At 41.1% G+C, this 15,876-nt stretch overlaps 1 protein-coding gene across 2 annotated transcripts in view; it reads left to right on the top strand.

The window, feature by feature from the left end:
- Positions 1 to 15,752, top strand: part of HPGDS (hematopoietic prostaglandin D synthase) — a 57,066-nt gene extending 41,314 nt beyond the window's left edge. For both annotated transcript variants that reach the window (XM_038400068.2, XM_043512620.1), the window contains 3 exons: positions 6,768 to 6,877; positions 14,622 to 14,720; positions 15,482 to 15,752. In XM_038400068.2, the coding sequence (XP_038255996.1) occupies positions 6,768 to 6,877; positions 14,622 to 14,720; positions 15,482 to 15,646 (374 nt within the window). In that variant the 3' untranslated portion in view covers positions 15,647 to 15,752. The remainder of the gene's footprint in view (positions 1 to 6,767; positions 6,878 to 14,621; positions 14,721 to 15,481) is intronic.
- Positions 15,753 to 15,876: the final 124 nt, after the last annotated feature.

Genomic DNA, 15,876 nt, shown 5'->3' with positions numbered 1-15,876 from the left:
ATGTATCTGTTGTCAACCTCTCCTGCTGCAGCTTCATTTCATCTGATCACAGAAATTTAAGGGGCATTGTGTGATGCTGCAGGTCCTGTGTCATATCCTATACTAGATCTCTACAGTTGATATGATGGTTTAAAGTACCCCTGCACCCAGAAATGTTGGATGGAGGTAGTCTTTGGGGGGGGAAAGGGGTTGGCAAGGTATACTTCTATAATTGTCCTGTGGGATGTTATCAATGTAAATCAATTTCCATAGCACCTCCAATGCGGCCCTCTCCCCTCCATCTCCATTGCTCCCAATTAATTTACCTTGCCTCAAGCACCCATTCTTCACCACTATCCCAAGGGGCAGTAAAGTACGTGTGGACAATGTGATGTTAGCTGAACCTTGGGTAGGGCGCCTGGAGCGATGTTTTCCTTCTGGATATGGGCTTGGACCATTCCTATATCTGGATCCTAGAGGGAAACCAGAGAAGAAAATTGCTACCTCAGCTACCAAACAAATTAAAAAAGAAAGCACTAAACTGAAACTAGAAAAATAATTAAAACTTACAAAGCTTATGGAAGGTACACAATGCTCAAAGGTGCTCCTCCAACGAGGACCAGAGTTGGCAACTCTGCTATGCCATCTGCATTGACAAGGAGAGCGCACAGATCTTGCCCCTCATGACGCACACACAGTAATTTGTACTTGACAAAATCATTTGCAGCATCCATTGGAACAAACCAAACATTGTGACCAGGTGCAAAAAGGTATTCTTATACCATAGAGAATAAGGCTCCGCTCCAGAGTTAATACATCCAATGGTTCAAACAATAGGGGGATTGGTTTATGATTGTTACTATCACAGCTCCAGCACAGTTTCCTGGCCAGTGCAGATGAGATGGATGGTTTACAATTAGCTGTGTTAGACTAGTCTAAGGAATATTTTTACTGTGCAAATATCAAAATAAATCCCAAGCTTTGCCAGCCAGAAGAACTATGCTAGAACTCTAGTATTAAATCAAGTTCAAGTACCTGGGTGTGCTGCCTGGATTTCAGCTTCAGCGTGAATAATGTTAAAAAGATATATGTACAGTGAGACTTCTTGCATTGGTTTCTGCCTTTCATAGAATTTAGAGAAACTACAATCCCATTGTCCAGTTCCCTGATCATGCCAGCTTGTTCTCTCCAATGTATTATAGCAAAATGCTAGCTCTGCTATAATTAAGGTTAAGTTTGCTAGCGTTTTATCCAGTCTAGTTTTAAATTTTCAAGCAATCTGACTTCCACACCTTGTCATGGGAATCTAGAACTATCAGAATCCAATCCAGTTAGAAATCAGTGCATAACAAGTAAGTGTGTGATTTTCTCACCAACTTCAACATAAGATGATGCAGTTTGGAGAAAACTTGAGTAAACTAGACTAAATTAAGCTGATAAACTCCTCAGGTCAGGGACACTCTCTCTCTCTCTCTCTCTCTCTCCCTCCCTCCATGTGTGTTTATATAGTACCTGGCACAGTGGACTTCCCAATCCTGCCTCGGATATGTAGGCACTACAATAATACAACTAACTTCCCTCCTTTCTGCTAATCCTTGTTGCATCTGCAATGCAGACATATTCCATACTGAACTCCCATCTTCTCTCCTTTACAGCAATAAAAAAAAAAAAAACATAAAATTTGTAAATTCTCCCTGCTAAATTGGTTAAAGAGTTCAAAACAACTGCAGCTTCCACCCAACCGGCATTGTCTCTGCTTTTCAAAAGCAACATAGTCAAAGCATCCTCTGACAAGATCAAGCTGTAGATCATCAACAAGGTTATGACAACAGTGTTGAAGGGACATGCAAATACTACATGGGGATTAACAGGTGCCAGACAAGAGTGTACCTGTTGTATAAACTCTAGGCCCGAGGTACGCACATTTTAAGTCACTCTAGATAGCTCCAAATTTGCATATAAATTTATATACTTTAAAAAATTAACTATAAATGATACACAACTTAATATCAGCTTGAATTTATATCTCCTTGAGAGATCAGTACACTGCTTATTATCTGAGTTTACCAGCAACAAACATTTTATGGCTTTGCTGTCACTTTGCAGATACAAGGAGAGGATAGCTGTGGTTTTCTAAGATGTTGTAGTCTGTATTTCATGAGGCTAGGATTTTGGGCTCTCATGCTGTGGGGAATGGAGGCTAGACTTGGTCCTCTAAGTGCACGGTACTTTCCAACTGTTTTTCAAGGCTGGAAAGTCTTGTTTCTGGAAACTGCTAAACTAACTTGGACAGAGCACTTAGAAAATATGCTTAGGGCAATCCCACTCCGGCAATGAGGCTAGATCACCTAATAAGATCACTCCCAACTCTAAATTCTCTGTTCCGTGACAGAGATTACTCAGCTGCGTTGATAATATGAAATAAGATTCTCGAGTAATGTCAGTAATAATGAAAGTTGCAGGAGCCAGGGTTTGTTTTAGGAGTTATCAAGCATGATTCATATCCATTTGCAAGAACAACACAGATGAAGGAGAGGAGTACTTGTGGCACCTTAGAGACTAACAAATTTATTAGAGCATAAGCTTTCGTGATATTCTCAGGTTCTCAGGGTGTGCTGAATTTATGCAAATGGATAATGGGAACTTGATAGTACATTTCTGTTGCCTCTTTTATATTGTGAGCAAACAGATGTAATCTTTCTTTTCAAATGTTTCCAAACACTGTTACCTTTTCCAGTCTGAAAGAAATGTACAATAAACTCTTTAAAATGTAGTAAAATAGTCTTACCCATGTATGCTTCCCTGAGAAAGTCTGGCCTCCTGCAGAGTTCCTTTTTGTTTGATAAAATTGAATCATTTTGAGAGAAGCATTAGTACAATCCATAAAACACCAAAAAGTGCCAAAATATTAGATACAGTAAAAAGTGCTATAATAAAAACAAAGAAATCTAGTATTTTAATGCTTAATACAAACAGGAAAAGGAAAGAAGTATGACTACAGAATGGAACAGCAACTAGGATAATAGTTTCTACCCAGCTTATGTATAGTGTGACAGAGCTCTGTCCTTGTCCCTGTGGGTCCCGCGTTTCCTAGTGGATTTTGCTAGCCTCAGAGGCTCACTGTGACCCTCCATGTAACCCTTCTTTCTCCAGAGACAAGGGTCACAGTCTACTGAGCCATTTTCATCATAAGCCAGCAAGAGAGGTGAGGAGAATCTATCCTCCCTTGCACAGTCTCTGTTGTCTCCCAGTCTCAGTGATTAATCGGGGGGGGGGGGTGCCAAAGGGGAGAGCCTGGGCCCACCCTCTACTCCAGGCTCCAGCCCAGGGACCCTAATAGTATCAGCTATGGTAACTGACCTTTCAGAAACATGACATGTACAATTCCCTGGTCTACTTCCCCACAGCATCCTCCACTTCCTCAAGCTCCACTTCACCCTTACCTCAGGGCCTCTTTCCTCATGCCTGATATGGTGTTTATTGCTCAGTCTCTCCAACAGCGCAACTTCCTCCCACAGCTCCTGACATCCGCACCTACCTGACTAACTGGGAGGCTTTTAACTAGTTTCAGCCAGCCCCTGATTGGCTTCAGGTGTCCCAATCAACCTACCCTTCTCCCTGTCTTCTGGAAAGTTCTTAATTGGCCCAAGGTGTCTTAATTGACCTGAAGCAGCTGCCATTTACCTTATCCTGGTTCCAGGGATTTGTTTAGCTAATATATCTATCTATCTCCTACTACTTTTCTATAGCCATCTGGCCTTGCCCCATCACAATAGTTTATTACAAAGTAGACAGAAAAAATGAAATAATCTACATGGTTTAGTAAGAATTTTAGCTCTATGTGGGCATCCATGTAATACAGCACAAATCATTTTCTTTATAAGCTGCCACTAAATCCCACACTTCTAAAAGGCATATATGGCATGCTTTGCACATGGTATCTAATAACTTGGAAGTGAAGAGGATAACAGTAGAGGGGATGAAAAAAATCAAGTGATCCAGGAATCAGTCAATATGGTACAAGGGACCTAACCTCTATGAGTCATTTTAAAACAACTTTTATAACTGCAAAAAGATACCCAAGTTTGTGTTGTTTGCATTTAACCCTTTTACTCCATCTTTAAACATCAACTAACAATCCATGTCTTGACATTTCTTATTGCTTAAAATGTGAAGACTCTTCATACATAAATAATATTAGAACTCTGCAAAATTTTCATAAAACCCAAAACCTCCCACATGTCTGGGCCAGCCCAGAACTCTCCCTCCCTTTCAATAACCGCTTTCTTCCCCAGAAGCCCAAGGTTTCTCCTCAACTTGAGCAGTTTTAAGGAGAGCAGGAGAAGACATTCGGCCTTCTACGTCTCTCCCCTCCAAATGTCTTCAGAAGATGGCTCTCCCACTGATACTCTGACACAAGCATGGCAATTTCCCTAGGCCAAATGCACTTGAGAGATCTCTTAGCCCCAAAGTTGAACAACAAGGCTACAGCAAAAACAGTACAAATAGGACCGTTTCCAGTGCAGATGTTGTGGAACAGACTGCTAGAAAGCTGCCTGCGCCTGAAGAGGAATGTACGGAATTGGCCTACTAGCTAACATGCCCGCTGCTCCCCATCAGAAAATGGACCAGAGAGAAGACTGAACCAACTTGCTACCATCTGAAAACCAAAGTGAGATGGGTTGAAAGCCACTGACCTCTTCCTTCTCCCCCAAGAATTTAGCAGCTAAAAATAAACAGAGCCTGAACTTTCCGGGAGGAGGGGCGGGATGTCCCCAGGAGTTTTGCTGTATGATTTCAGCTGTTTCTCTGATTTGCTTTTTGAGTAAAAGTAAAGGCAAAACACAAAGTGAAACTTCTGGGTGCTGGACTTGAATGAATTCAACATACCTCCAAGGTTTGCTGGAATCTGTGAACCTGAAAGGAGCAGGAATCAGGCAGAAGAGAGGATTTTCACAGAGCAGGTCTTGGCTATGGAATTCAGGACCAGAAGAGATAAAAATGACCTGGTCAGAATGAAATGTAGAACTCCTTTCTTAAACTTATTTCTCCCACAATAAATACTGTATGCCTGACACCTTCCTCCCTCTGACTCCGCACACACGCACATACACCGCCCCCTCAATTTTAATTCTATTCCAGCATTTTAGTCTTACCTGCTGGAAAGTAAAAGTAGAATGTTTTTGTGTTTTTAATGCTCAGACACTGCAGTATTGGCATCAATATGAAAGCAAACAGGATAAAGACAGAAGAGTAGACTTAAAAACATGGCTGTGATTTTCAAAGCAACCCAAAGGAATTAGGTGTCCTAATCAGACTCAAATCAAATGTTGCCAGCTTGTGCTTTGGGTGTTTGTCGTAAAGCCCAAGCTCCTGAACTAGTGATTACATGAACTCAGCTTTCATTAAAAAAGTAAGTTTCTAGACCTGAAGGATTGAAGATAAGGAGTTAAATTTTCAAGCTTATCACTCCACCAACAAGAGGCTAATAGAAAGAACATCAAATTTATTATTTTAAATCATTATCATATTTGGGGGGGGCGCTGACTCAGGAAATTTGAATGCTTTGGGTTGGCAATAGGCTCCTTCAAAAATCCCAGCCTACATGTAAATAATGTACACCTTAAAAATGTATTATTTCACAACAATTTCTCCTTCACTTACCTACTAGGTCCTGAGTTCAGGATTCTCAAAGTTTTCCCTGCTACAGCTGTTGACCTAGCTCAGTCCAAGCAGTGAGAGGGATGCAGTGCCCAGCTGAGATTAAGTTTCTAGTGATGCTATTAACTCTGGCAGAAAAATATATGGAAAGTTTTTTAAAAATAGCCTTTCAGTTCATATTGAAAATATATCACCAGTGCTTGTTAAGTTTACATAGGTATCATTTAATCATTTTAAAGTAACTAACAACATTTCATGTCCCTTTTATTGCCGAGACTCATTTATGTCATGATGTAGGTTTACAAGACTTTACGTGTACAGAAAGAGGCATGTGCTTGAAAGAGCCTTGAAGAGCTTGAAATCTAAATAAGGCAAGAGAATAATTCAGCGGAAGGAGCGTGTGGGGATTATTGGTGGAGGGAAAAGAGGATGCTTGAAGAGAAATTTTCAGAAGGAACTGGAACAAAGTGAGATGAGGATGAGGAGCCTGTACCAGGCAGCCTGAGTTAGGGCATGATGGTGAGGTAGGACAAGACGACAAAGGGAAGAGTAAGGTGAAAAGGTTGGGAAGAAAGGTGGAAGGAATATAATGGGGTAGAATGAGAGTGGAGCTGTAGGAGGGGACAAGGTTAAGCTAAGGAACGTGAATATAATGCAGTAAGACACAGGAAGAGGATTTCAAAGAGGGGGTGATATCGAAATGGAGAGGAAGGAAATGGACTTCAACTGAGGCACTTTGGGAGGAGGCAAAAGCCAGGAGAGGATGCAATTCCTGGCAGTTGGGACAGGAAAGGGTGGAGTCTAATGATAGTGAAAAAAATTGTATCAAGGCTTTGAGGGTCTGAGGAAGGAAGACTCAAAGATTACAACAAGATCGTGGGGCTGGGAGACAGGAAGGACAGACTTGTCAGTGAGTGAAGATGAAGCAGGAGGATGAGTTCAGTTATGGAGCAATGGATCTGAGGTAGCTGCTGGATGTGAGGGGTCAGAAGCAGCTTGAGAGATAGATGAAAGCTCTGCAGCGTTTGAAGTTTGCATGGGTATGAGCACAAACACGTTATTTTTAGGAATAACCTATTTGTGCAGATAGTGTCTTTACTCTCCCTTTCTAAATTTGAATTCCACAGGTCTGGCTGGTCAGACGCCTCTGGAGCAAGCTCTGGTTGATGCCATTGTGGACACCACTGATGACTTCATGTCTATGTTTCCCTGGGGAGAGAAAAATCAGGATGTGAAAGTAATGTGATCACTGATTTAAAGCAAAGTTTTATACCTGCCAAAGTGTCTTATCTAGAGTGACACCTGTACACTGATCCCTGATGTCACATGGTCACTTGCCCAGCTCCACTGCCACTCAATAAGTTGGACAGCAGATATCCTCTGCAATTCTTCCTCCAGGCTACTGAGCAACCAGCCAAGGATTTCTGCTTCCCCCCTTTTCCTCACTGTTGGGAGGAGGATGCGGCCAGCACCCTGGCTTATCTTGGATGGAGGGTGCTATCTATACAAATGCCAAATATCAATACATTATTATTAAACAGGGAAGGACAGGCTGAATCAGAAAAAAAACTCCTTCACTTCACTGACTACTCAGGAGTTGTATTTTGATGCAAGTTAGTAGTTAAAGAATCTAACTTACTTCTTCTATTTAACTAACTCTAAAAGCATAATGGCTCTATGCCATCCTATTCTTTCTGTACTTCTGACTACAGACACTCCCTCTGGTGTTCGGAAGCATGTATTGTCTTCCCTTGCTCCTGCTCTGCTCAGCTAACTTCAAACATAATATAGTTTTTAATTACAACTTTACAACTTGTATTAAAAAAAGACAGACATGATTAATTCCTATACCCACTGTGCAGTTCAGTGACCGTGAATATATTTAAGATCAATTTCATTTGCTTCTAACTGCATTCAGTTTTTGGTCTGCTCTAACTTATAACATTAATAGCATTCCAACTACCTCAAAGAGAGCAAGAGACAAAATCCACATCTGAAGCAAAATTCTGGAAATAAGACTTAACTAGGGAATGTACCCCAGTTAGGTGTGCCTCTAAACTCGGTTCTCTCTAAAGCTGTAAAGAGTGGCTTAAACCAGTACAGCGTCATGGGTAGTTATTTAGAACAGCAATATTATGTCAATGATAATGACATAGTAATTGCTACAGGATGACTATTGACAGGTGCTATATAAATTCTAAAGATGTCCTCATGGCACTTCCAATGAAACAAAGCAACATTTTATGTATCCTTTTGTTTTGGTAACTAACTGACTCTAGAGAGAGCATGAAGGGCTGGACACTGAACTGAACAGATGTGTTTGGGGGAAGGTGAACTGATTCATAAATAGGGAGAAATAAGTGGTGGAAGGCATGTTTGAAAAATAAGTGGACAGAAGGGAAGTTTCCAATTATTTCAGACAGCTAGCCGTATGGTGGAAGCAAAGTATAAAATGGTGTCTTCCAGGCAGTATATAGCCCCCAGCTCCATCCATCCAGTCCCAAGCAGCTGGGAAGCCAATTTAATATGAAGAATCACAGGTCAGAGCGAGGATCGTTGGGAGGATTTGTAGGACAGAAAAAAAGGAGACGAGACTATGAAGCAGTTACCTTTTAAATCTAGCCTTAACACTTGCTTTCCTGTAATGCTTCGAGATACAGCTTCCCTATAAAATTTACCACTATTAAGTTACAGATGAGTACTCTCAACCTCAACTCCACCTCACCATGATTTTTATCTGGTAATTTCTTTTTCTTAAACGAAAAATTTTCATTTGTGAACACAAAATAGAAAACCAAAAAGAGAATGTTACCAGAGGACATTTCTAATCATTTGATGATGGGTAGCATCAACTTTAAGTCATGTATTCTATTTTCCCATGATGGACCAGATTCAATATACTGGTCTAGCTGCTATACACCATGCTGGAACAGGGCACAACACTCCAACAGTACTGGCTGGTTAAGATGGGTTTACAGCTGCTTTTCAATCCCCAGAGCAGTTTAAGATAGCCGAAGTGTACTGGTGAACTTGAAGAGGTGGAAGGAATGTCCCTAAGTTTCAATGTCTCTCTGCTTTAACAGCTCCCCAGCCCTTCCACTGCTCATCTGGCAGTAAAGCCTCAAGCACTGATACCCAAACCAACACGGAGCCAGGGAAACTTTAAGCAGCAGCCACAGTTGGGCCAAATCCTCCACCACCGAGAACCTCTTGACACAACTCCAGTCTAGCTCATACCATTGACTCATTACAACCGGAACTGCAGCATACAAATTAGGGCTTGTGTACGCTGGCAATTTACAGCGCTGCAACTTTCTTGCTCAGGGGTGTGAAAAAACACCCCACTGAGCGCAGCAAGTTGCAGCGCTGTAAAGCGCCAGTGTAGACCGTGCCCCAGTGCTGGGAGCCACGCCCCTGGTGAAGTTGGATTTTTAAGAGTGCCGGGAGAGCAACTACACAAGCCACATTAAAGTGCTGCCGCGGCAGTGTTTTAGCCTTGCCAGCGTAGACTAGCCCTTATTTGTAGAAGAAGGGTGAAGACTTGAGTTATTTGTGCTCTAGTTAAAAATGACCCAAGCGCTTGATCTGCCTGTGCTTGTAGTCTAGTAAAGCGGTAATTAGCTACAATTGTTAATAGCTTAAATACAACCTAATTTTTTGAAATGTTGCCTATGCACAAACTTACCATGTGCTTTAATTAGACTGGATGTTTAAAGAGCTTAGGCTATATCATGCAGATCAAAAACCGAAGTGTCAACATGCCAAAGCTCTTAAATTTAATTAATTTTATCTCAAACTAGTAAAAACTAGCTAACTAATAAAAACTAGTAAAAAAACTACTCATAAATTTTCAGAAAATTCATTCTGTGCTCAGAAGTGCTGTAATTTCAAGGGAGGGTAGCGTTGTATTCTTTGGATGTTAAGAGGTTGAATCCCTCCGGAAAGCGCAAAGTGTTGTCAGCTCTCACGATTTTTATCCCAAGTCTCATACTTAGGCTTTCCTCGAAGCCCCTGCTGGAGTTCCGTGATTATGTGAGAAAGACAGCTTTCAAATTAAAGAAAAAGATTCCTGCAGAGCAGTGCTTGAAAACATGAACCCTAAAAAGGCTCAAATCTCAGAAAGCAGAAGATCCTCAATCCCAAATCCACTCTTTTTAAAAATCATTTGGGGAGGGGAATGTCTTTTTAGTACCAGGGGGATGGCACTACTTTCGCTGTAATCCCTGAAGTGACCAGTGCCTCCATAATAATCGAAGGACATTTGCATGATGCTAGCCTATACTGCACCTGTTTTGTGGCTGGAGTTTTTAATGTCTCCAGGGCTATCAGTCAAGCTTATGTCACCAGCACTAAATTCAATTAAAAAAAAAAAAAAAAAAAAGACAAACACACCAGTGCTCAAGTTGTGGTGGTGGTGATGATGGGGGGGGGGGGGGAAGGGCAGGAGGGGAGAAACAGGCGAGATTGGAATGCTAGAATATTGTTTCTTTAGAAACTCATCTTATGAGCCTTCTTCCTTTTAGCCACTCCCGCCTTCCTCACTATTCACCTTTCAAACTTTTCTATTTTGAGTTGGGATGCTGCCATCTTATGGTAGAAATGAAACCTAGCAATTACTGTAACAAAAAATTGAGCTTCCTGAAATGCGAGAGATTTGCAACATTTAAATTATTTACACTGCATGGAATTACATTCATTCTGTGATGCACAAAACCAGGCAGCTTTCAGACACCTGAAATGATAGCAGAACAGCGTATCCCTCGGAGAAACTTATTAATGCTATCAGCATGGATGTGTTGGAAAAAGAAAAAAAAATGCCAGAAACTGAAGATGGCTATGAAAAGCCCTGATTTACTGCTTGTGATTTGTGTGCACACACTTTTTTCAACCTGTTCTCCCACCAATGCTGACATTGCAGCAGCCTTGCTGAGGGCGGTGGGATGGCCTTGGAAGTTAGGAAGAGTCCATCAACATTGCAGAGGGTTCAGCATCCTGTCTTGGTTCCCACCATCTTAGGGACTGAAGGCACCTGGTAATCATGGGGCTGGAATGAGCAGATCACTAAGCTCAGGTCCATAGGCAACCCAGCAGAGATAAATTTTAGTGAGGTAGCACAGGGTATTTAGTACATAGCGAACCTGTGAAATTGCTTCTAACAATCCTTATAAATAGTGAAGACCACATAAAAGTAAGCCTAACTGGCAGCTTCTCGAACTTGTAAGAAGTCTGCATCAGAGAAAGAAAGAATTCCAGGAGTGTAACACTTTCAGTAATGTTGGACAGGACTCTTGTCTTTACTTGCCATGTGAAGTGCCAGGCACAAGCAGGGTGCCTCACAACAAGAATCAAAGAAGAATTATTAAACAACTCAATACAAGTAATAAGGCAAAGCATCAATACCTCACCCCTCTTTGCCAAGGAAATATTAAAATGCTCAGAAGGCTAAATTGCTAACACAAATGATACAGGAAAAATCTGGCTCAAGATGAGTGCTTCTGAAAGTCCAAGTTACCAGCCCTTTTCATGTCGGACATATAAGGGAAGGTAACGCACTGACCGCTCTGTTTGTCAGTGGCCTTGACTGCCAGTGTTATGGCTGCATCTCAGGACCTCCTCACATGCAGAACTCTTAGCTACCTTTGGGTTTGAGATTGCAGCCTACTGGGAAGGTTTTAAGAAAAACATTTCTCACTCCATTTTGCAAGCTAGAGCAGCTGAGCCAGTGACATGACATCGGAATGCCTCTTGACATCTGCCAAGGAGGAGGTACTTAGGAATCACCTCACAAAAGTCAGTCCCTCTTGATATTATTCACAGCAAGTTGAAGGTGCTGAGCCAAGTCACAAGCCTCTGAGAGCTCACTAAAAACCCAGGAATCTGACATGACTCAACATGCATTGGCGAAAGAAATTTTAATTAAAAAACCATTAGGAGCAGCATGTGGGAGCTCTGCTGTTCCTCCGATGAAAGCATACGGAAAGCTCTCCTGGTTCCTCCTTAGCTTGTGGGCGCAACAACCAAACACTGAAGTAACTGAGACCTGAAAGTGAAACAGACCAAGAACAAAAATTGAATTGACTTCACAGCCTATCATTGTGAAAATGGGGAAAAATACAAAAGGCCAGCATACAGCACAAATAGGGGAAATATGTAAGGTTTTCAGTTGACCAGACTAAGATGTTACTATCAGATAATTGTTTATTGTGTTACATCAGATCAAGTTAAGGTACCAAGTAACGTAAAAAACATTTTTGTTTTGCTATTAGTTAGGCAATGGGGAATGGATCACTTGATGATTACCTGTTCTGTTCAATCCCTCTGGGGCATCTGGCATTGGCCACTGTTGGAAGACAGGATACTGAGCTAGATGGAGCTTTGGTCTGACCCAATATGGCCATTCTAGTGTTATTTCGCCATTTGGGTGCAATATTGTACTTGATGGTTTATACATGGATCTGATATTGTTTGCATTAGGTGGTTAGTCTGGGACTTGGGAGGCTCACTTCCTTATTCCACTCCTACTTCCCATGTGATGTTGGGCCAGCCATTTTGTGTCTCTGTCCTTAAGTTCCCCAGATGGCGATAATACTACCTTACAGGGGTGTTGCGAGAAGAACCATATTAAAAGACAACATAGCAATGGGGGTCATAGAAACACCTAAGACGAGACTTCAAAATCAGTAAAACTAGACGATCACGGTCACACAGTGGCTGGCTCATGTGAATGAAGTCGGTCCAGTGCCCTTGTGCCAGGACAGGTGCTCCCGTTTGGCCAATTAAAAGGGCAAGGCAGTACCTGGGGGCTAGAAAGTCTCAGTGATTCAGAGTGGATTGAGTCAATCAGGAGATGAAAGCTTCCAGAAACTGACTGATGAGTTCCAAGAAGAAGCAAGAGAGCAGCAAGAGCAAAGGGATGTGTTATCTGGCATCTTCAAGCCAGACAGCCAGTGCCACACTGCTTAAAGTAGGAGGAGCAGAGGAGGGGCTTTCCACTGACATCTTCAGGGTCCAAGAGCTGGACCCAGAGGAATGGTGACAGGGCTGGAGAAGTGAGGGAGGTTCTAAAGAGGATCTTCCAGCATAAAAGCTGTGCGGGTTCTCGCTGGAAAGTGTAGGATTTTAAGGACTACATCCATGGGAAGTGACAGACTATGTTTTGGGACTTTTGTTATGAGCTGATTTATACTAAGTTTTGTAAGCAACTGGCTCCCAGGGGAAGTAGTATTTAAGCAAAAGAGCCTGAAATTGAGTCCTTTGGGTTACCTGAGAGAGGAAACTGAGGCAGACATGCTTGTTGTGCTGTGGCCTGTTGCATGAGAGTGCTCCAGGTGGGGTCACTGAATGACAATCACACACTTTGTTGCTTATGTAGCCTGAGTACACCCTGCTGTGCGTACCAGAACAAATACAATTATGCTCATTGATACAGAGAACATTCCCTGCAATGTTGGAATTAAGCAGATGCAGTTTTTAGAAGTTATTGCATTACACACAAAGAAATACCAGTGAGTTGCGTGTAAGGCCTTGCTTTGCTTGGCCAAAAAATCTTTAAACAAAGCAGTAAAGAACTCTAACCCCAGTAACACATCTTTTTTGATATACTATGCAAGAAGAACTCTAAATATAACATACATAATAGTTGACTCTTATTTTGGAATGATGCATAACCATTCCATGCATGTCTCTAGACCAGACCAAGGTTTTATTATTTTAAAGCAGTGATATTCAGACTGGGGCTTGCGAGCTGCCAGTGGGTCTTTTGTGCGTTTCTTCCGGCTCTTTGCAGCACACAATATTAAAACACTGATTTAATTAACGTAAGTTATTAGCCAGTCAGCATGCTTTTACTATGTTATTAACCAAATTGTAGTTGATAAAATAATAATACTTGGGCAATCATTTTGCTGTGAGAATAATACATATCACACACACGGGGGTCTTTTGGGTAATGTTGGTTGCTAATTTGGCTCCTGAACCACTGAATTTTGAGTATCACGATTTTAAACACTACCAATATGAACAATGAAAATTGTTCAAGGTTACCATATAAGGAGTGAATGAAAATATTAGTTTGGGGACATGAGGGACATAAAATGATTGGTATGGGGAAGGTTTATCGAAGAAGTTTTAGGCCCCATTACTGTGGTATGGAAATATCCAATTAAACTAGTTTTTAAATGATAAAGGAAATATTTTTTACCCAACATCATTAACCTGTGGGACATTGTACACAAAATATTATCATAACATAGAGCTTACTAGGGTTCAAGAAAAGATTAGACATTTATGAGAATATCCACTGGTATATTAGCATAACATTCAAAAGGGATATAAACCTGCATGCTTTACATAATAAACCAACTGTTAGCAGGAAGAGAACTTCACTTACAAACAGGTTATTCCAAAAAAGGTCCATTGCAGTTTCTTGCGCCTTCTTCTGCAGCAGCTGGTGTTGGCCAAAGGCAGAGGCAGATGACTATACCTAGCTGGACCAGCGGCTCAGCCCATCTAGCTTGCTGATCTGATGTTAAAAGGATAAGCTTCTGTGAAATCACCGAATTGTTGGTTTGATGTCAAGGTGCAGGTCTTGCAAATCAGTGGAGGGTTCACACCTCTTCTCTAGGTGTCTGGTGTCAAGACAGAGGACTCACTGAGGCTTGTTAGGCTCATTAGCATCAGACAAAAGAACAGGACACTTTGCAAAAATGCCCTTTTCAACATCAATACATCAGGCAGCTCCTCAGTTAGCTTTAATGAATAGAGCAGTGCCCGCTTGCATGCTCAAATAAAGGTACAACTACTAAATCATTTTACCAGTAAATATTTTTCCGGCCATATTCATCAGATCAAATGACTCCATTGTAATGAACTTTTGCAGGCTCTTATTTATGCTATATTTTTTGTTTCATAGAACAGTGCACTCAAGAAATAGAAGGATCAAATTTGACAACCCTCTCCACTTACATGTGCTTTTTTTGCAGCAACAGATATTTAATGACCTCCTCACGAATACAGCTCCTGGACTACTACGAGATTTGGAAAGTTTCTTAGGGGATAAGAAGTGGCTGGTTGGGAAGACCGTGAGTATCTTCTTTTTCCTCTTCCAAATCCAGTTATCATTGTAGCAAAGTAACTGGAGGAAATTAAACAATTTTCACCTTCGCAGCTAGAGATCTGAGAAACATCCTTTGTTGTGTGTTGGTTTTAATTCTTTGCTTTTCTTCCTAACACCCTTTCAGGCTCCGACTATTCTCACAATTTCACGCCCACAGGCCTGGACTCACGTTTGCTGAAACAGTTTTGAACCAAACCATTTTAAACACTGCTGGTCAATGTGGATGGAGCTAAGCTATGTTTGAACTGAGTTAAAAATAATGGTTCCAGCCTTTGCTTAAAAGCTTCAGGGTTTGACACTGGACATTTCAAAAGTCAATTGGCATAGATTGATCCTGTCCATCCTGCTGACCAAAGCCATATATAAGAAGAATATGAATTGAACTAGTTTACAACCACATTTTAAAATCAGTTCAGCAAACATGATTTCTAAACAGTTTAGGCTAATATCCTTGTCTATAGCTAAATCAAGTCAGTTGGATCAAGTTACAACATGGTTAAAAATTTATAGCATGGATAGGATTTCTACTCTGAAACCTGTAGATCGAAGGTAACTATTTAAACAAGATATAGCTGGCTAACGTGGAGGGGCCAACCTATATTTGAAGTGTGGTTCTCTATCCTCATTTTGGATCCAGTATCGATCAGGTCTTTGATGTTAATAGGTCTGCTATTTGATTGTATAAACTAATTGAGTAATTTTGTTTTACCCTTTCATTTTCACAAGGTAACCTGGGCTGATTTCTACTGGGATGTGTGCAGTACTACACTTCTGTTCCTTAAGCCTGACCTAACAGACAACCACCCAAAACTTTTGGCTCTGAAAGAGAGAGTACAAGCACTTCCTGCTGTTACAGCCTGGATTCAGCAAAGACCAAAGACTACGTTGTAGATCCATTTTTCTTGTTTTGAAGAACACGTGTATTAAATTAAACACAGTTATAATTGATTATAAAATGGAATAAAAATACACCAGACTGTAAATTTTTTCTCTCTGACTATAGCATGGAGATTTATACTAAGAATGCATTTCAATATATGTTTAAGCGTGTAATGATTATTTACGATATCTCAGTGACTGATTATGCTTTTCACTGTAGAAAAGCAACTTGATCAGCATGG

The sequence above is a fragment of the Dermochelys coriacea genome, chromosome 4, assembly GCF_009764565.3.
Source record: "Dermochelys coriacea isolate rDerCor1 chromosome 4, rDerCor1.pri.v4, whole genome shotgun sequence".
NCBI classification, from domain to species: Eukaryota; Metazoa; Chordata; order Testudines; family Dermochelyidae; genus Dermochelys; species Dermochelys coriacea.
Note: the sequence above shows the minus strand (reverse complement) of the source record. Positions and strands in the feature narration are given on the sequence as shown.